At 39.5% G+C, this 21,072-nt stretch overlaps 1 protein-coding gene across 1 annotated transcript; it reads left to right on the top strand.

The window, feature by feature from the left end:
* HACD2 (3-hydroxyacyl-CoA dehydratase 2) lies at positions 1–20,308 on the top strand. The gene is made up of 7 exons (XM_054381157.1): positions 1–140; positions 6,232–6,349; positions 6,709–6,727; positions 9,933–10,021; positions 16,972–17,093; positions 17,750–17,928; positions 20,226–20,308. Exons 1-7 carry the CDS (start codon positions 1–3, stop codon positions 20,306–20,308), a joined length of 750 nt encoding a protein of 249 aa, XP_054237132.1.
* Positions 20,309–21,072: the final 764 nt, after the last annotated feature.

Below are 21,072 nucleotides of genomic sequence, written 5' to 3'. Positions count from 1 at the left end.
ATGGCGGCGTCTGGCAGCGGCGGCAGCCGGGCGGATAACGGTTACGGCAGTCAGCAGCAGCAGCCGCCGCGGCGGAGGAAGGGTCCAGGTGCCCTGGCCACGGCCTACCTCGTTATTTACAACGTGGTGATGACGGCGGGGTAAGGAGGCATGCGGGGGCCGCCGGTCGCGGCCGCTCGCGGGGGTCTCCCTGGCAGAGGCGCGTCGCCCGCCTGCACGCGGGCTCCCCTTGGCGCCCCGCGGCCCCTCGACGTTCCGCCCGCCTACCCCGGGCAGGGGCCGCCACCGTCCCTCCGGCCGCCGCCTTTCCTGGCACAGGGATAACTTTGCCCGCACCGGCCGCACTCAGCCTGGCGGGGCGGCGGGGGCCACTGCTGCCGCCTCTTGCGGGCCCTCTGCTTGTGGCCGGTTGGGGCTGCCCCCCTGCGCTGCTCGGCGGAGCCTGTCCCCCGGGAGCAGCGCTCTGCACCGTACCCAGCGGGTGGTAACCCTGCCAGCGAGGCGGGGTCCGCTGGGACCGGCGACGGCCGCTTGTGTGTGCTCGCACGCGTGTGTGTGGCCGGCGGGTGGCACGGGGCCGGGCTGGCAGAGGGTTCCTCTGCGCCCCAGGGAGCCAGGCTGGAGACACTCAGGAGGGCTTTCGTGCTGCCGTGCCCTTTCTCGTCTGTCCCAAGCCTCTCCGAGTACACGCAGCCTGTGCCGTGCCTGCCGGAGCATCGGATGCAGATGCGTTGCTGTTCCTGTGTCGCTTGTGCTGTTGGTGGCCGTACCTCATACTTTCAGTAACGCTAAGAACCCACATCCAAAAACCTCCCTGCTGCCTCATACTGGAAAAGGGTGCTTTGCATGGAGCTGTAAAGTTGTTCTGCCTGCTTTCGCGTTGCTCTCCATCCTGTGCTATGACGACAACACAGCGGTGAGGAAGCTTGGGTGCTGTTCCCCAGAGCGTCACCCCTTCACCGCCCGGGCCCGCCCGGACCGCAGCAGCTCCTGGGCTCCAGGTCGCGCAGGTCCGGCCGAGCCCCACTGCAACATGTCCTCTCCTACGAGCCCATTCCAAACTAATTAAGAGGAACAGCACAAGAGCATGTTCTCAGGGAACTGCTGTGTTTTGTAATTGACACCTTAATTTGCACTGCAACTATTTTCTCATACAGGTGATTATGTAGGTCACTGTCTCACTTTACCATGCCTGTGCTGTGGACTCCAGCGCTTTTCAGTAGAGACATGCACCTAAACGCGGGGAATTTGTCTGTAGCAGTAGTTAAGAAGGCAAATCCACTATCCTTCAGAGCCATGCGAGGTTTCTTCATTAAACCCTTCAGTTGTTACAGACTGCTTCAGCACCTAGGCCTACTTGATGCTCTGCCCCTGCCTTGTGTAGCAAAACGAAGACTTGAACTAGTGCATGCTCAAGTGTGTTCTTGGGCATAAAAATAACTAAACAATTGGTGACTGTCAAAGGAGGCTTCTTAAAATTTTTATTCCAAGAGTCTGACTGGAATCCAGCTAAATATAAAGCCATATTTGAAAGATTGAGGTTATTTAGGTGGGAGGAGAAAAGAGCCTTTAAAATGGGTCTCAAATGAGCCTGTTTTCCACTCGGTAAGTCCTAGCAGTTCAGGAGTCAGGCAACCAGACTAGTCTCACTATTTTTGGGAAAGATCGGTATAAAATTAATATGATTTATTTCAATAAGGCAATTGGACATGATGTTCTTTGCTGATGACATCTGGTGCTGTATACATATATATATATATGTATAAGATATTTACACTTAGGTGGAACTAAGGTAGGTGGGATGGGAGAGCTCAGGTCTGGCAAGGTGTTTGTTACACCCATTACCCAATGGACACATTACTTTGAAATAGACCTGCTAAGCAGGTTTATGGCACCATGGGATATTTGCAGGGTATTTTACTCAGAGGAGAATGATAATTACCCACCAGTCTGATAAAAATTAATCTTTTGCTTCAGAAATGTTTAATTACTTGAGCAGTACAGGCAGTCAGGAGGTCTCTTCAATTTTGTTGTGTTGTCCCTGCACAAAGTTAAGGAGTTAACCTCTCTGAGCTCTTCTTAGTAATTAAAGTACTTGTCTGTGCATTGAGCTGCTTGTACTTAATCCACTTAAGTTTATAAAAGGTCTCACAAACCTGAGAGGGAAATTGCAGTATAAATGGAAACCTTTAAAGGTCCTGAGCATATGAAAGTTTTGGTTCCTTGGAAGAAAAAATGGAAACAAATCCAAGTGTTGGAAACTCAGAAATAAATTGCACAAATCTTTATTTAGGTTCCTATTGTCACACAAATTGTGACTGATACTAAATATTTTCTTGACTTGCACCAAACTTCTTAGAAAATCCCAGTCTGAGGTGGCATGTGGCTTATGGGGCTTTAACATGAGCTGCTGTTTTTTTGGGCATGTTTGCAGTTGGAAGATTTCTGACATTTGGAGACCTACCATAGGAATCCTGTGATCAGGGTTTATATCTCTGCATTGTCACTCACTGTCATTCTTTGGAGTAGGTCACTGAGTGCTCTTGGCTGATAACGTGTTTTCAGATAGACAAGGATTTTGTGCATTCCAGTGGCGCTGCTCAAGTTTCACAGTACGCAATGTTAAGCTTAGGGAAAAAAAAAGTATTTTCTTCCTTTTAAAAACTTATGATAAGGTAGTTTTTCAGAAGCTGGTTGGCAGCTCAGTATGAGGGGATTGGTACACAGCTGGTGGCAGTAATTAGTTACTGTCGCTGTGTTGATTAGAGTGCTCAGACTTAGTTTCTCAGACAACAGTCCTTTGGAAAGGGAATTGGGAAAACACCAAAACACCAAAAATGTGAAGGTGCCCAGATGATGAAGTGCTGCTGTAAAAAGACATAGGATTTAAAAAAAAAATCTTTTAAATGTGGATTTTGGTTTTGATTCACAAAAAGGTGGGTTTTAAACTGAAACACACAACAGCTTTGTTGTGCAATAAACAGGTAGTAGAGTAAATGTTTTAAAATTGTCTTTGCTAGCTTTATTTAAAATGGGTCAAGTGACAGTTGAAAATTCTAAACATAATTACTGTATTTACTTTGCATTTATCTTGGCTTAACTAAAGAAAGCATGCTGATTCTAAAAATAATAGATCTTATTTCTGATTTTATACTGTAATCTTGGATTTGTAATAATACAATAGCAGAACAGTAGAGAAAGTACATATCCATGTGGATCCCTAATTAAACTGCATACTCTTGCCGTTTAGTTCACATTTTGGGTGTTGCCTTTCAGGAAGGTGACACAACAAGGAGGAGCAAGTCCTGCAGCTGGTTCTCAGCTGCACTTGCGCAGGTGTCTCTTGACCATGGTTCAAAACATTAAGCTGCATCTTAAGCATCGCATCTTTCTTCTTTTGCATTCAGTCAAACTTATTTTCTTGGAGTCTTGTAGTCATGCCTGACCTGACAAAGGAGGCTCATTCTGGAGGCGTAGGATGCAGCATAGAAACAGAGACCTGTGGTTGACTGAAATGAGGGGCTCAGGCGTGAGAGGGCATGTTGTTGGAATTGAGTGTAAATGTTTGAAAAGCCACTTTAAAATGCAATTCTGTTTCTTATTTTTAGTCAAATGCCCTAACTGACTAGTAGTTCTGGGTGGAAGTAGCTGATGGTGCTATAAACAATGACTTTCAAAAGCATTTCACTCAATAAGATAGATCTTTCTATAATAGCTTTTGAATTTGCAAGGGTTGCTGTTATCAGTGTTGAGCAAAGAGCATTCTGGGTTATGAGTTTCACTGTCCACATTTTCAGTGATCGGCTGTCAAGAGTCAAAGTACACTTCTTTTTTCAGGTGCATTCACTCTATCTCCTTGCTGTGTTCCCTTACACAAATAGTGCAGAACCTCAGTAAACTTTGCATAGGAAAACACTTTTTTATAATTCTAAAGAGAAATAAAGGGAATTAAACCAAGTTCCTAAGATGAAGCTTGCTTATCAAGTTTCAGCAACTGAAAGTGAAAAAAATAAATTGTATACTGTACTTTTTTCCTTGGTTTGGGTTAGTCAAATAATGCATGGCAGTGATATCTCCAGCTGGTGCATTGACTAGATGTCAGTGTCTAGGTTACAGAAAACTGGAAAAACTAACTGACATCTTAGCTTCCATGTGGTAATGGTGCTCTTTGACCTTGTAGACTTTTCAAGTTCATTTTTCAGCTGATCTTACTTATTTTCACCTACTCCTATTCCATTTCCTCTAATCAAAGAGGGCAAAGAACTATTTTGTAATCACAGAAGCAGGACACAGGTACTAGAAACTTCTTACAGAAACTCATCACAGCTCTTTTAATTTTGTATGGATTAATACTTGGATCTGTATTAGATGCCTTTTGAAGGGCAGTAAATGGAACATGCAGTCTGTCTGAAGCCAGCAGTCTGTCCGGGAAGGCGGAGATGAGCAAGGGGTTGGAGCTCCACTGGGAGCCATGTTCTTCACAAATCACTCAGTTAAAGTGTGAACTGTTTGCAGGTACAACCAAGAACTGGTGTCTTACGCAGCTTCAGAAATTGCTCAGTTTGGAGAAGTGTCTCAACGAACCCAGAAGATTAGGAAAAGTGGAGAAACTTGACAGATAAGACCAGGACAGCATCAACCTGTTCTTATTTACTATTCTAAAAATGAATCAGTCAAGTGTTGCAAGGGAGAGTTGTTTATGATTTAGTGCTTACTGGTTTATTGCACACTGAAGTCCAAATACTGATGCTTTCATTGTAAGCAGCAGTTACTTAGTGAATGTTTGTCTTGGTTTCACAAGACCGCTTCAACTGAAAGAACTTGTCACTACTGAAAAAAGGGAGGGCTTGTTTCTCTTCCTCCCACTCCTGCTTTTCTGTGGTCTTCTGAGAAGTCCAGACAGGTAGGAAATCACTTCTTTTCAGTTGTGCTAACAAATGTTACAAACACAAACTTGGATGCCAGAGTTACTTATTGTTGACAAATCTGAACTTCACAGTGTATTTCAAACAGTTAGTACATTTGGGGCAATATGTGTATGTACTTCATAGTACCTAAGCTTATTGGTACTTGTGTTTAGCATACAGTAAATGGAGGTAATTTCTTCATCTTCCCTGTTAAAACACAGCTGCAGAATTTTTGTCCAAATGGTAAAAAAGCTGTCACATAATTAGGGGACTTCTTAGGAGATATGCACCACTGTCAGCAGAGATGCTTGGTGATGGCTAGCACAAGCTTTATACCAGCACTTCTGAGTTTGGAGGGAGGGGAAGGTAAAATAGGATAGCATTAAGAATAGCCAAGGGCAAGACAGAGTCTGGGTGAGGCTGTCAGTGAAAGGTTTGCGAGCCACTAGTAAGAATTCCCACTTCTTGACTGACTGCCCCTCATGTTTGCCACAAGCAATTGGAAACTGAACTTAACTAGAAATGCTCATTTTAATTAACAAAGCGTTTGACCAGGGTATACCTACCTTAGTTCTGAGGTTGTGGGCAAACACTGACTCTGGACAGCTGTGCTAGTGAAAGATGCTATTGCATCAGTGAGGCTTGGAGGAAAAATTCTTAGGGTTGCTCCCTAAATTACCTGAGGAGAGAATCATCAGGGTTAACAAGTCACATTGTTTATAGTATAGTTGCAGTTATGTAGGCACTCCTCAAGTATGGCTAGGTATATTCATTGCTTAGAAAGGAAAGCTGAGACAGTATTCCTGTCTCACTAGCAGGCTCAATCTTCTTGCAGTTACTTATCCCGAACTACTACTCATAAAATACATGATAGCAGTAAAGATGGATGGTCTATCATGAAGTCTAATTCTGAAACATTAAAATTAATACATTCTGAATCTTAATTGTTAATGTCGTACTTTATGATAAGACATCTGTGACTAGCAGTAAATGATTTTCTGCTTAAACAAATTGTGATGCCAGTCTATTTAAAACGTCATTAATATCTCCCTTAACTAAATTAAATACATCTCCCTGAAAAATAAACTCGGACATTAAATATATTGGTATTGTGTTAGTCTTGAAACATGTTTTAAAAATGCATAGTCTTTAACTTCAGTGAATATGCAGAGAATCCAAATATTTCGTACTCTTAATGTTGCAGGGGGTAGGCAAAGTGATACAATCTTTTAGGACAGTTATGTCTGTTGCTGTCTCAGATACTGAAAGGGGGATTGAGGACTGCTCTGCTCCATGCTTCCTTATCTTGTTTTCTCTCTTTCAGATGGCTTGTTATTGCAGTTGGTCTAGTTCGAGCATACCTGGCTAAAGGTAGCTACCATAGCCTTTACTATTCAATAGAAAAACCCTTGAAATTCTTCCAGACTGGAGCTTTGCTTGAGGTAGGTGTACTCTTCTTCCCTAGCATCACTAATATTTGCATGACTGTTTTGTTTAGGGGAAATAACACGGCCTTTGTGGAACAGTGCTTTTTATTTGCATGGTTTTTCGTTAGCATTTATTGAGTGATTTGAAGGAAAACGTAAGAAGTGTGCCTCTCACAAATGCTGATGTTTTTTCCTTTTAACAAGCAATGAGGGAGCTCACTGCTTGCTGTTTAGCTTGGGCAGCCCAGCTAAATACTAAGCTTAATCTTTGAACTACAAATACTGAATCTTAAGCTCTTCTGATGAAACTAAATGTGTTTCTGAATTGCTTCATTTGAAATGTTAGTGATTTTTAATTTTTCTTTTTGTTCTAGATTCTGCACTGTGCACTTGGTAAGCTCGCAAATATTCAGTTTTATTTTTATAGAAGACTGCGGTTTTAGCTGTTAGCATGAAAAATATTACAGTCTATAAATTGCCAGATTTAATTCTTGCATAACTCATTTTTGCTTGAAGTACATCCCAGTTCTTTACTAAATAATATGGCAAGTGAAATCACAAAATGGAAAATAGCATACCAGGTTTTCAGGTACTTGAGTTTCTGGTTTTATCTAGATCCTTCCAATGCTACAAATCTTACAGCAGTTTAGAAATGCTTTACAAGAGATCATTATTCTCCATCTCTACATCCTATTATCTTTTGTGCCAAGCTGTCTTTCCTCAAAAAAGAAATAAATTCTTATCTGGAGTATAAAATCCTATAAAAATAACATTTCAGACACTAGAACTTTGCCCACATCCATGCAGCATGGATATACATTGTAATATTAGGAAGAGATAACCACTCTTTAGCCCAGATTCAGCTATTCTTTAATGGAACCTTTCAGGAGAGTAAGAATTACTTAAGATTTGATAAATCTCGTTAGCCTTTGCTGTGAGGCTTTTTTGTTTTTTGGGTAGCAGGAACTCAGTTGGGAATACATGGCCTGGGGTCAGCAGCAGTGTCATGGTTCAGTCGACCTGAAGAGCTCCATGTCTGAGTCATAGGATGACATCTTGTCTTGTTGGTTAGTCTTCATGTTCATAAAACAGATGAACTGTCACAGCCTCTGCAAGATTGAAAGCCACTGTGCTATAAAATGGAGCAGTGGCTGTCTGCGTACCTTTGCTTAATTCTGCTTTTTCTAAACAATCCAGTCCTCAAAGAGATAATCTTAATGTTTAGGCAGTTGATTTTTTTTTTGATTTTGTGATTTTTAGGTATAAAGTTTTAAGTATAAAGTTTGAGCTCCTATCTGAATGTTTGCTAGCCACTGTTTAAAGAGTAGGATGGCATTAAGGCTCCTAAGCTACAGCTTTTCACATATTATGCAAACAATTTGTGTAGTGGAGAGTGTATGAGATTGTAGGTTCTTGTTGAATTCCTGTGAAAAAGTTGGAGAACTTACACATAAATGGTGTACAAAATCATGTACATAACCATGTACATAAATGTGTCAGCAGAGGGCACTCGAATTCTGTATTTGATAAAGTAGTTCTGACCTTCCTGAATAATTCAGTTACTCTGAAAATGTTATTCTATAAAGGGCAGTTTGCAGACTGTGCACAGATCATCCCAAGAAATAAATGAACATAGACACATATACTCCTCAAATTAATGTAAAGGCTTCTCAGAGTGAACTTTATGTATCATGTAGTTGCCCATGCTGCCAAGGTAGTACTTCTGATACTGTTTTATTTTACTAAATCTGTTACTTTTTTTTTTTACCAGAATAAACCACATTTATTTAAAAAAGTTGTCAGAAATAAATAAAATGTGAAATTTTTGAAGTCTTTTTTTAACAAGTGGCAAGAAGGACAAGTCTCAGAACACTAGACAAAAAAGCTTGTGGATAAAATGCTATTCTGCCATTCTAAATCTATAATGCTCTGCTGTTTTCTCAAGCTAAACCTGTCTGCAGATGCCAGTGTTTACTAGTACTAAATCTAAGGAGTGGAAAAATTTAGACTACACATCCCCACAAATCAGGGGATAGCAGGAGAGAGTCCTGTGTTTCACCTTGCAGGCTGGTGCAGAATAGCAAACAAGACTGTACCAGCCTGTGTGCAAAGCTAATAGTGCTGGCTCAGGTGATTTGAGGTGCGGGTCCATTTAGCCAAATCCAGTGCCTCAGGATTTCCTGCTGGAGGTGAGAGGCTTAGTCCATGTTCTGGAAGAGGTCTGGACATGGCTTACTTGCTGCTTGGTTCTGGACCTAAGGAAACACATGTAGAGTTGTATAAGTGGTGACGTGTTTTTAAAAATACCAAGTTTAAAACTGACCATGAGGTACCTTTTCAGTCCAATGAGTAAATAATTAGAGGAAAGTAAAGTTTACATAAATTGGAGCTGGTGAGTCACTCATTTTGATCTCCCAATCTTGGTGTAGATTGGCATTGTCTTGACTATAATGAAAAACCTTGTTTGTCTACCTAGTCTTTTCAACTTATTTATAGATTCCTTTGCAAGAACATTAGGTTACTTTGCTTAGTAAGGGATGATCTAAATTGTGTAAAAGAGAAGACCTCTTATAGGAGTGAGCAGTTAATGAGTACAGGTTGCTGGGCTTTATAGCAGCTTTTTGTGTTATGAGTAACAGACAACAGTGCTGCTCTGAGGTTTTACAACAGAAATTAGATTATACACAATGCCTTAATAAAACTCAAGAAAACTGGGTTAGTAGGATTTTTTCTCTTTTTACTCTGAAAGCAAGACTTACATAATGATTACATAATGAAAACTATGAAATTTGGTTTTGGTTTTTGTACTCCTTCAATTTTCCACATTGGTCTTTACATCTTTCTGATTGTCTTACTTGCTGTGATGTGTGTTAGTTTTAGAAGCACTTTTTACTGTGTTTTAGGAGACACAACTGTTCTTGCATTTGTCTTTGTCATGCCATTTGAAGAAAACTTTTTGTGCAGTCTAAAATTATTCCTGCTTTGTCAGACCTGAATGTGTAGGATCCATTTAATGGCAGTGTAATCAGCACCTCAGAACTTGAACTTGCTTAGAAGATCCAGTGAAATCTGCTTCCTTGAGAAAATCTTAACATTGCTTTGTGCCTATCTACATCAGCTCTTCCTGGTGTCTTATTTTGCGGGGCTTTTTTGTTTGTTTTTTTTAAATGGTTGTATACCTTGGAAAGAATTCTAAATTTTGTGCCTATTAGGACACGGGCTAGATCAGTGTTTCTTCAAAGCAGTTAGAGTTTTTGCTTACTAATTTTTTGGAAATACTGTGGAAACCATCTCTATTTCCTTCTTAAATCACTGTAATGAAGAGTATTTTGAATATTTTAATCAAACAGTTTATTTGAAAGACTGTATCCCAAAAGCTGTTTGACTAAAGTTATCCTGTTCATTTGTTTTGTGTATTAAGGAATGTGCTGTGACTGCATCAAGACCAATTACTTTTATTTGTATTTTGAGACACAAAATCTTCTTTGGGGATTGCATTACATTAGGCTGCATAAACACACCACTGTGTTTTATTTCCCCACCCCTGCCTCCCACCCTCATAGTCAGGAATATTTGCTAATTGCAAAATATCTTCCAGGCATTGTTCCCTCTTCTGTTGTTCTGACTGCTTTCCAAGTGATGTCAAGGGTTTTCCTGACGTGGGCAGTAACACATAGTGTGAAAGAGGTAAGTTTGTAAGCCACTAAACAGAAAACTAATGACCCTTGCTGAAAAGCAAGTGTTGACCACTGTCTTGCCTTAAATTGCATTCTGTTCATATCCCAACATGTGAAATTGTGCATGTGAGTTTTTGTGGTTCAAAAGAAATAAAAATGAATCCGATGTCATGCTTTCTTGATAGTCAAATAGTCTGAGGTCTGATTCGCTCACTGTAAGAGACCCAGCTCCTGAAGATTTTGCAGCTCTTATTGAAAGAGGTTCCAGTGTTTAATATGAAATCCGGAATTTGGGACAGTGTTCTAGTGTTGACCTCACTAGTGCCATAATTAATAGTAAAATATCCTCACTGCCCCCTTCTTTCATGCAAAATTTGCCTTCTTTGCCATGGCATGTGGAAACTCTCCCTCAACTGTTTGCGCACAGCAGTGCCTGGATGTTACTCATTGTCGCACTTCAGGTAATCCTCCCTCTGTCCTTCATTCATTTTTCTTCAAGTATAGATAGGTTTGGGAGCTTAAGTGTTACTTATCATCACTTACTATACTACATATTGTTGTAATTTATACAGATTTTTGCAGAATCTTTTGAAAGCAATCTTATTTGAAAATTATTCCTGACAGCTTTTTTTACATCTAAACATGCTTTAATTGATACAGACCATGCTGATTGACTCGCTCATGTCATGTGAATACCTTGCAGTATTCCAGATACTGTTGCATCTATGCTGTTAATTTAGCCAACTGGTATTACTGGTTTTCTTCTTTTTAAAGAATGTCTTGATACCACTGTCAGCATGGCTGCTTGAAATAACTGATGGTCATCTGTTGTCATTATATGCATAAGACCTTTTGTGACTTGACATGGAGAATGTCTTAAGGAGCTTGTTCTGTTACCAAGCCTTCAGGGAAGGTTCTCCAAACCTGTTACCAGCGTGTCCATACACACGTAGAATGCCATAACTCACTCTAGTTCATACTGATTAACAGCCCTTTCTGATATTATCGTGTTTGTTCTTGTGGAGCCTTAGTTTCATGTGATTTAAAGTGGAGGAATGTTACTTTTCTCAAACTCAGAATTTTGTAAATATTTTCTGATGGATTTCGGTTTTGGTGCAAACAAATGTATTCCAATCTCTTGTTAATTTACTGGAGTAAATACTGTGTTTTGAACAAAAAAAACCCAACCAAACAAAATCTAACCCCAAGACATTTGATTATCGATGCTTCTGTAAAATATTTTAAAAGAAACACGTCTGTAGTTGTGTTTGTTTACCAGTGTAGCGTTGGGGTACCTGGTGCTTTATAAAGAACAGTAATAATCTATTCTTAGGAATTTGTCTCCTGGTGTTGTGTTAACCTAAATGTTAAGAGTTGGATTGTATGGATTAGAATTACTCCATGTCTTGTCTGTTAGACATCAAAACGGAAGCCTGTAAAAATAATTGTGGGTTATTCTTTTTTTTTTAAACTTGTGCCTACATTCTCATTAGAGGAAAAAAAAAAACAGCAACATGGGAGAAAATGTGAGCAACAAGTTTAGCCTGACATTGTTTGTAAAAAATATTTTTTTTAACAATAAAGTCCACAATAATACACACAGGGGGTTTTCCTCCCATTTGTGTTTGTGGTCTTTGGGTTAAAGTCTTGCAAGAGACTATAATTTGTTACTTTTTAATGTCTTAGGAAGTGGACATATGAATGGTAAGGGTAAGGAATGCTATGATGAGTTTTTTACCTGTGACTTAGAGCAAATCAAATGAAGAGGTTCTATTCCGACCCCTCCCCTTGCCCTCAACGAGAGAGCATGCAGTCTCACCCAGAGAGATGTATTGAAAGTGTCATGAGTGTTCTACTTTTTCTAAAGGGCTGTCTGCACAAATGAGCTCCGTGGTGAAGTCCAGGATTAAATTCTCACACAGCTTTATGGAACTTGTAAGCTATGCAGTTGCATGATGAGGTTCTTGTACAATAAAATGCAGCTTTCCTCTTTAACTTTTTGAGTGAGACTTGTTCAGTATCTTGCTTTTCCAGACTATTTTCATATATAATATAGTTAAAAGAAGAAACATCTGTACTGCATCCCTCCTTTCTGTCAGAGTACACGTCTAGATATGTGATGTGATTTGAAGCATGCTTCTTGCCACTAACATGTTTGTGCTTTTTGTTGAATTTAATGCTGATGTGTTGTTAAATTCAATATGAAATTATTAAATGTTAAAGCATGGTGAATGTTAAAGCACTGCACACTTTGGGTAGCAATGAGACTCCTCTTACCTCCACCAGATGAGTAGCTATTAACTGAGTGGAAGAGGGCTTGGCATGTAATACATGATTTTGCCATTGCATTGGGAAGGAATCAGTTTAGTGAATTTTACTGTTTCTCCTACAAAGAAAGGCAGAGTGTGAGCAGACTGGTGTGAAGGGCTAGAAGAAAGCAGGCACAGGAGAAGGTGTCCTTCAATTTGAAGTTATATTTTTGAATTTGTGTGAACAGTGAGGTGATCTAGTGACATCATGGCAGGCCTTTATGGAGTTCTGTTCTGATAGATTATTTTCTACCTTGTTCTGATGGGTAATTAAAGATGGTGTCAGCAATGATTTAATGCTTAGCAAATTTGGTTCAGTAGCAGATAAGTATAATATCTTAGAGGATCCTTTCTAAAACACACAGAAAAAAGGAGTGGTGTAAAGACAACACATACAGCGTGTTGAGCTGGTAATCAAGTTTCTAGTATCTCAAGCTGTGAATGAGGGAATAGCATCTTAATTTATGATGTTTAAAACTGAGTTGTGGTAAAAGACTTCCATGCTGGAAAGTTCAGAACTCTAAATGGGTGAGTGCAGTTGAAAAGACCGATTTACATCACAGCTTTACATCAATGTAAAATTTAAGTAATAGCGTGTAACACAAATATCGGCAAGGCTCTATATGCCTACCATGAAGCTTCCTTTGTTTTGGTTTTTAATTAACGTACCAAAGAGCCAGTTCTCTGGGGGGGAACATGCTGTTTCATCATTAAGGTTGCACAGTGCTGCTGGTTTTACTCTTCTGCACTGGATTGCTTAATTATGTGTTTAGCTGAAATTTTCTGTGAACACTGTCACACTCTTTAAAATGCAGAAATCTATAGAATTTCCCTTTTCATGCATAAGGAGAACAGTAAAAACCTCTCAGGATTTATTATGTCAATTCCCAATTTTCATCTTTGCATATTAAAAGGCTCTAGGTTCTCTGATATTTCTACCAACGTTGCCTGCAATTCATAGTATTGAGATAATCTGATATGTTTTCCGGACCCTCTTTGATGCTAAATTGGTTTGAATGGAAACATCCCCAAAATTATGCCTGCACTGTGACTGACCCTTTTTAAGGCATTTGGAGAAATAAGTTGTATGTAAAGCATACAACAGCCTTTGACTTTGTCTAACACCTCCTGCAAAGACCAGAATGAAAAAGTGGAGGAAGAGAATACGAGTTCTGAGGACAGCATTTGGCTTAGTGGTTTATGAATGGTCTACTGTTTATTGTCCATATTATCCCTTTTATTCCCAACTTGGAAGAGGAATGATACAAATGTGGCAGTAACAGTGCTTAAATGGGTAAGACTCTTGAGAGACATTTGTAAATCACGTCCCAGGGGTTTGGTAGTGTTCATTTCAGACATCTTCATTTGAAAAATTGTCCATCCTTGAAGAGATGTTCTAATAGTGACAGATTTCAGACAGATCTGTTGGTATACAAGAAACATGCTACTTAATGATGAGCTGTGGAATGTGGTTAAAATATGATGATAAAATATGAAGTAGTCTTCCTTACTGCATGGAATGGAACTATTTGAAAACTGTATAGGTCACTTCTGCAAGAAAACTACCACCATTTTCAAGTGTTCTTTCTCCCTTATGTATGGACACAAGCTAAGATACAATTGGTGATTTTTCTGTTTGTGTTGTTGGGTTTTGGGTTGGTTTGTTAGTTTGTTTTTCTTTTTGGGTTTTAGGGGCGGGGGGGTGGAATGTTGTTTGGTTTTTTGTTTGTTTTGGGTTTTTGTTAAGTGACCATAACAGGGTTGTGTGCATGTGTGTTTTATAATAGTGTGAACTGTTTTAATAACATCTAAACACAGTTCTGATATTAAAGTAGGTGGGAAAGGCTAGACCTGTGAAGGCAGGGTTCAAGAAGTCCTGTGACAGAACATAATTGTAACTGCCAGATTTTCTAGATTTTCTGTTTCTACATGTATCATTTGCAGTTAGCCTCACAGTTTCTTGACCTTGGGTGCTACAATTTTTTGTTGGGTTTTACTGATTTCTGTAGTTAAGGAAACAAATGGGGTTTCAAAGTAGAGGTTGAAGTCTGTGACTCAAAGGTCTAGATGAATTCAGTGAGCTGCTACTCCTGATTTGACCAGAAGGTGTAGCTCTGGAGTGCTTGTGAAGAGTGGTGCTCCTTGGAACAGAATTGTCTGTCAAGTGCTGTTAACTTTTCCATGCTGAGTACTAGGTCTAGCTTATAAATCAGACTTCAGACAGGATTAGAATCTTGTAGCAGTGTAAAAATAGATTTGGTCTCTTCTCTGAAAATCTTCAAATAAGTTGGGTGAACCACTAGATGGATACAGAACTGGCTTGATGGCCACACCCAAAGAGTGGCTGTCAATGGCTCCATGTCCCAGTGGAGGCCAGTGACAAGCAGAGTCCCTCAGGGCTCAGTCCTGGGACCAGTCTTGTTCAACATCTTTGTTGGTGACATGGACAGTGGCATTGAGAGCACCCTCAGCAAGTTTGCTGATAACACCAAGCTGTGTGGTGCAGCAGACACACTGGAGGGAAGGGATCCATCCAGAGGGACCTTGACAGGCTGGTGGGCACAAGCCAACCTCATGAGGTTCAACAAGACCAAGTGCAGAGTCCTGCATCTAGGTCGAGGCAATCCCAAGCACAAATCCAGGCTGGGCAGGGACTGGCTGGAAAGCAGCCCTGAGGAGAGGGACTTGGGGGTGCTGGTGGACAAGAAGCTCAACATGAGCTGTCAATGTGCACTTGCAGCCCAGAAAGCCAACCAGAGCCTGGGCTGCATCAAGAGAAGTGTGGCCAGCAGGTCAAGGGAGGTGATTCTCCCCGACTACTCTGCTCTGGTGAGACCCCACCTGGAGTACTGAGTCCAGTTCTGGAGCCCCTATTACAAGAGGGATATGGACATGCTGGAACGTGTCCAGAGAAGGGCCACCAGGATGATCAGAGGGCTGGAGCACCTCTCCGATGAGGACAGACTGAGAGAGTTGGGGCTGTTCAGTCTGGAGAAGAGAAGGCTCCGAGGTAACCTTCTTGTGGCCTTTCAATATCTGAAGGGGAAAGAAAGCTGGGGAGGGATGTTTTTGGTAATCAGGTAGTAATCAGGTAGTGACAGGACTTAGGGGGAATGGAGTAAAGCTGGAAGTAGGGAGATTCAGGCTGGACGTGAGGAAGAAGTTCTTCCCCATGAGAGTGGTGAGAGCCTGGAATGGGTTGTCCAGGGAGGTGGTTGAGGCTCCATCCCTGGAGATGTTTAAGGCCAGGCTGGATGAGGCTCTGGCCAGTCTGATCTAGTGTGAGGTGTCCCTGCCCATGGTAGGGGGGTTGGAACTAGATGATCCTTGTGGTCCCTTCCAACCCTGACTGATTCTGTGATTCTATGATGCTGTAAGTGAGATTAAGCAAATTACTGGTTACATGTGGAAGAAGGACAAGTTCCATTTGCTGCAAAATGTACTAAAAATGACTTGGAATATGGATTACCATTAACTCCTTCCCAGATATCCTGAGATTTCTCTATAAATCATTCTGGCGTTTGTAGTCTGTAAAAGAAAGCTTTTTATGGGTAATCCTCCTGAGTTCTGTGGGGGTTTTTTAGTACGCAAATATACAATCATTCCCCTCCTATTAAAAGGTTTTTGAGTATATATTTTCTGAGTATATATTTTCTTACTCCTTTTTTGTTTTATACATGTACTTTGCTCAAGATGAATAGAGTGTACCACCCACTCCCACTGACTTCCTTTTCAATTTTTTCAAACATTGGAGGAAAAAAAAATGTGAGCCCTTGTGGTTGAGCTCTTTTTGTTCCCACAGTCCGCTGAATTTGGGCTCAAGGTACTCATACAGTGAGAATTCTGTTGAAGGGAAGGAGGGGGAGGGCTGCATAAAAATACTTCTTCTCTCAGGAGTTCGTAGTATGGATACGTGACCCCATATACTACTTCATCACTGTTATTCCATCTGAAACTTAAACCTGACAATTATGCTCCCAAATCTAATAAATCTAATAATTTTTAAAATACATGCTTCTGAAGGTTAGCCTTCAGGGAGTAAAAGCTGATTCAGTGTTGTGTGTCTGAAATAAAAGCTTTAAGAGGTGTAAAGCAGTGAAACATAATAATGCCCTCTCTCCTCCCAGCCTGTAATCTGGTGTTAGCTGTTTTGCTGCAGCTCAAAATTAGGACCCAGTTTCTCATCTGCAGGAAGAGGAAAACAGTGCTTCTACTCAGAAGTACCATGAAATAGGACCAGAATATGAAATTAAACCAGATGTCGAGTGTAAGATTGGTATGTTAGCGTCCTTGCTGAACTAAGAAGCAATCATAGGACTGGAATAGAAGCTGATACTATACAGGAATGAGAAGAGTTATGAGCTGTTCTCAGCATTTCTGGGCTTTCTTGTAGAGATTTACCATGCAGAGAATGGGAGATCTTAAGTTATCACCAAGCAGAGCTTTCTTAAGCAACTTGAAAAATATGAAGCATGATAAGAAGAGGTTTTTACTGTTGTTACTAATATTGCTTTCAAGCTCATTCTTGGAGTCTGTTATATAAAATGTTGCAGTAAAGCAACCCAGGAGAATTATTTCTTTTAAGGTTTCCTTTGGTATAGTGAGTAATTAATAAGGCTTGAATTCATACTGAGCTTTTTCTTTCTTACAGGTACAAACTGAAGACAGTGTCCTGTTGTTTGTTGTGGCCTGGACAATCACTGAGATAATCCGTTATTCCTTTTATACTTTTAGCTTGTTAAACCATCTCCCTTATCTCATCAAATGGGCCAGGTATGTAGCATCATAAAAAATAGAACCTTAAAGCACTGATGTAACAGCGGTATTTGTCTTGTAAAATAGTTACTGTACAAAAAATTAGATTCTGCCTTGAGGTGCTTGCCCTGTTAGTGAATGTGACTTTCTAGCTTCTTTCCAGCAGATTCTGCATGAAAAAAAATTTCATTACATTGTAAATGCAACAAGTAGTTTTTCAGAACTCAATTCCATTTACAAAGTGATCATGTTTATTAGAAATTGTCATTTAACAGTAAGGGGTATCAGTAAGTAAGCTGACATTTAACAGTAACCCTTGAAGCCAGAGGTTATACTTGAAACAATCTGTAAGCTCTTTGATTACTATCAACTGTGTTTGCCCCCATTTAAATCATATAATGACTTCTACCAAAGCATTCAGAAATCAAAGTAAACAAAGTCTATGTGAGGGAATAGTTTTAAAAGTAGTTCTTAGCTTCTCAAAAGTAATCTTTAACTAATTCAAACTGCCAAGTTGAATACATACGTTGCAACAATGTTCATACTTTCAAATAAGCACCAAGGGAAACAAGTCCTAAGAATTTAAAATTTGAATATCCATAATAGCATTTAACCAATACTTATTTCAGAGTTTTTCATAACTTTAAATCCTTTCTGTAAATGTTTTGTTCTAGGTACACTTTATTTATAATACTGTATCCAATGGGAGTCTCAGGCGAATTACTCACAATATATGCTGCGTTACCATTCGTCAGACAATCTGGCTTGTATTCCATTAGTTTACCTAACAAGTACAATTTTTCTTTTGACTACTACACATTCCTGATCCTGGTTATGATCTCTTACATTCCAAGTAAGTATGAGTTTGGTTTTTTTCAAACTAAAGGCTGTAACAGGAAAACTAATAATTATGGGATTAACATACTTATGTCTAATTTTGTAAAATGAATTTAAAAAGTTATCTAAAGTAAAAAAAGTCAGAGTTAAAGCTGTAGGGATTGCTTTCTACCAAACCTACAAAACAGTAATATACGATTTTTCTCTTACACTTGAAATATAGAATAATTGTGATGGTACTTTGCAAATGTTGACATCTTTATTAATACCACTGCCGCCAACCCCCCTCGCATTAACAGTATTTAGGAGAACAAAGTTCAGACCAGCTTTGTGGAACTCAGGGCTCTTTTATCAGGAATAAGAACATTGCTTTTGCATTAGTGGGTAGGAAACCATTTCTGTTGAATTGGCTTCAACTGGTATAATCTCTGGTTGATGTTTCTATAGATGGAATGAAGATCTCGCTTTACTGCTTCGAAATAGGGAACAGAAACATAGGAACCTTTAGCAAATTTAAATGTACAAATAATGCCTGATGTGCAGAATAATACAGTGATGATGTTGCTGCTATTAGCTATCTCTGCAGCTGTCTGTATATGAACCTTGTTTGTGCAGAATGAGAAAGCCACATTCAAAGATTTAAATTTCCGTAGTGTACCTGTCTCTCTGACAGGCACTTAGACTTTCAGTGAACCACCTTGTAATTCTGACATTAAGGTTCATAACGTTTTTTCTAGCTATTCTTTACAAAACCCTTTTCATGCATTTGCTGATTCTTGTTCCCTCTCTTCCAAAAATGATGTTACTAACTCTGAGCAGCCAGAATAATATCTGTTGTTTTAGTCAAAACAACCACAAGTAGTAATTACTTCTTATGTAGTAGCTAGATCACAGCTGACAAGCCATGTGGGAGGGAACCCAAACTGAGCCCAAGTGACAATTTTAGCCTGCTTTCTTCATTAAAATTGCAGTCTCTTAAATGAGGTATTTTCTCTGTATCCATTCTAATTTGCTGGATGTATAACTCAAATACTATCTTTTAAAAATGTATTATTTCTTTAATTTTTTAAAAACTATTTCTTTAATTATTATTGTGAATTGTTAACTTTGAGAACCAGCTGCTTGGACTCAAGCAGTATTAGGTGCCTTTTCACATGAAAATATTTCTGTGGGGTTCCTGAGATTCAAGAAAAGCAATGTTCACTGCAGACACTGAGTACACCAGAGTGCAGTTATGCATTTGTAAAAGCTTCCTGTGCAGGAGTTGTACCCTCTGAACCCACTGAAGAACTTGGGAACTTTGTGAAGGTTAATATCACAAGGAAAACAGGCTTTCAAAACTGACAATTAAAATTAAATTTCTATGTTCTTGATAGTTGCATCTTACAATTTCACTTTAAATCTCTTGGTTTAGTAATTGTCTGTCAAAACTGACATCTTGCTAGAAAAGAAATCATTAAATTCTTTGCATATAATGGATCCCCTTGACTTAAACTCCTAATGGAGAAATGATGCGGTTCTATTCTTTGCCTCTGGACAGCTGTATTCACTCCTTAACACTGGTGGAGTGAACTGGGATAGAGAAGAAACAATCAGGAAATGAAATACAGGGTATAGAAAGCCAAAAGAAAATGTTGACCTGAAAAAAAAAGTGGTACACAAATTAAACTTTGGCCTGTGTTTATGATGAGCACTTTGCATGAGCAGCATATCATTTGGGTGGATGCTGTCATGGTTTAAATCTCTTATGGTTCACAAAGGTTTAGTGTCTCATGGCAATTTTAGCATTTGCTGTTTTGTATGTGTGTTTTCTATCCCCTAAATGGTTTTTCTGCAAATACACTTTAATGTGGCCTTAGAAGTAGGAGGAGAAAAGGCTTTGCATGGAGGAGGAAGATCGAAGAGATGGAAGAGACGCCAAATTGTACAAAGTTCCTTAGATTCTGAAAAGTTGCTAGAATTAAGAGAAATTAAATGTTGTTTTGGAAGGACTTTTTTCTTCCTGCAGTGTAATTTCTTTATATTGTGTGTGTGTGTGTGCAGTTCAGGAAAGTTGGCATTCTCCTTTTGTAGATGCACTTCAATACGGCATTTTGCATGCTCTAGGGAAAAATCAGTAGTACCTGAGGTCTAGGGACAACATCACTTAGTCTCTTTAAAGAGTAAAAGGTAGTAGGTGACTTGAGCAGAAAGTGGATAAGCATGTTTTCTTTTAACAGAGTATGGGTGACCTTGGGCATGTGACTGTGCATCTTATATTGACATGTAAGCCTCAAGTCATACTTTATTTACTTAAGTCTGTTTTCTTTTTAGTCTTTCCTCAGCTGTATTTTCATATGCTACATCAGAGGCGAAAGGTGCTTTCCCACACTGAAGAACACAAGAAGTCAGAGTAATTTTGACACTTTTTCAGAACTTTTCAAACATCAAAATGCTGCAGATTTTCAATACCCAGCACATTTATAAAAAGTATACCAAGATAAAGTAAGTCAGAGGTAAAAGACCAATGATGAGCAAAAATATCTGATAAACCTGATTTCACTGAAATTCCACAATGTAAAACATTTAAATAATTTATAGCTTGCAGTGCTTCAGAAAACTTTTAATCTTTATATGCCTTGGCATTTAGCCTTTTCCTTAAATGATGTGCTAAATGGTTTTCATTTATTACTAAATGCCTGGAGGTTACAGTATGAGTGATGAAGTTGTACCCACTAAATGCTTGAATCGGGAGTATATTACTGATACCTCTTTTTTTTTTTTTTTTAAAGTGCTTGACTGCATGCCAGAAACTGTATGTATTGCTGTGAAAGCAAATAATATGCTCTGGAGTACTTTAGGATTTTGTCAAAGACTCCAGTGGAGAATGTAATGTGGGCAAAGTGCTTGAATGTAGAAAGGTAGGTTGTGTATTTAAAAGGTGATGGGAACAAGAGTAGCGAACCTGTTATGAGAAATGAGGGGAATGTGGTTCTGTAGAAATTTAAACAGTAGAGACCAGAATATGTTCTCTGAAGTTGTTCAAGATGATTACCCAAGTCCTAATGTTAATTCAGAGGCTATCGTGCTTATCTGAAACACTAGAAGTCTAAGTACTGCATCCCTGGATACTTTGAGTGCTAAAAAATAAATGCTGCCTGTATTAAATATTTCTAGTGAT

The sequence above is a fragment of the Indicator indicator genome, chromosome 5, assembly GCF_027791375.1.
Source record: "Indicator indicator isolate 239-I01 chromosome 5, UM_Iind_1.1, whole genome shotgun sequence".
Classification (NCBI taxonomy): Eukaryota; Metazoa; Chordata; class Aves; order Piciformes; family Indicatoridae; genus Indicator; species Indicator indicator.
The sequence above is the reverse complement of the archived record's forward strand: the minus strand, read 5'-3'. Positions and strand labels throughout refer to the sequence as shown.

What these genes read in the sequence shown, in the direction of transcription:
- HACD2 (XM_054381157.1), top strand. Translation starts at nt 1, where the DNA reads ATGGCGGCGTCTGGCAGCGGCGGCAGCCGGGCGGATAACGGTTACGGC. An exon ending in TAACACATAGTGTGAAAGAG is followed by an intron (nt 10,022 to 16,971) that starts GTAAGTTTGTAA and finishes TCTTTCTTACAG; the next exon opens with GTACAAACTGAAGACAGTGT. An exon ending in TATGATCTCTTACATTCCAA is followed by an intron (nt 17,929 to 20,225) that starts GTAAGTATGAGT and finishes TTTTCTTTTTAG; the next exon opens with TCTTTCCTCAGCTGTATTTT.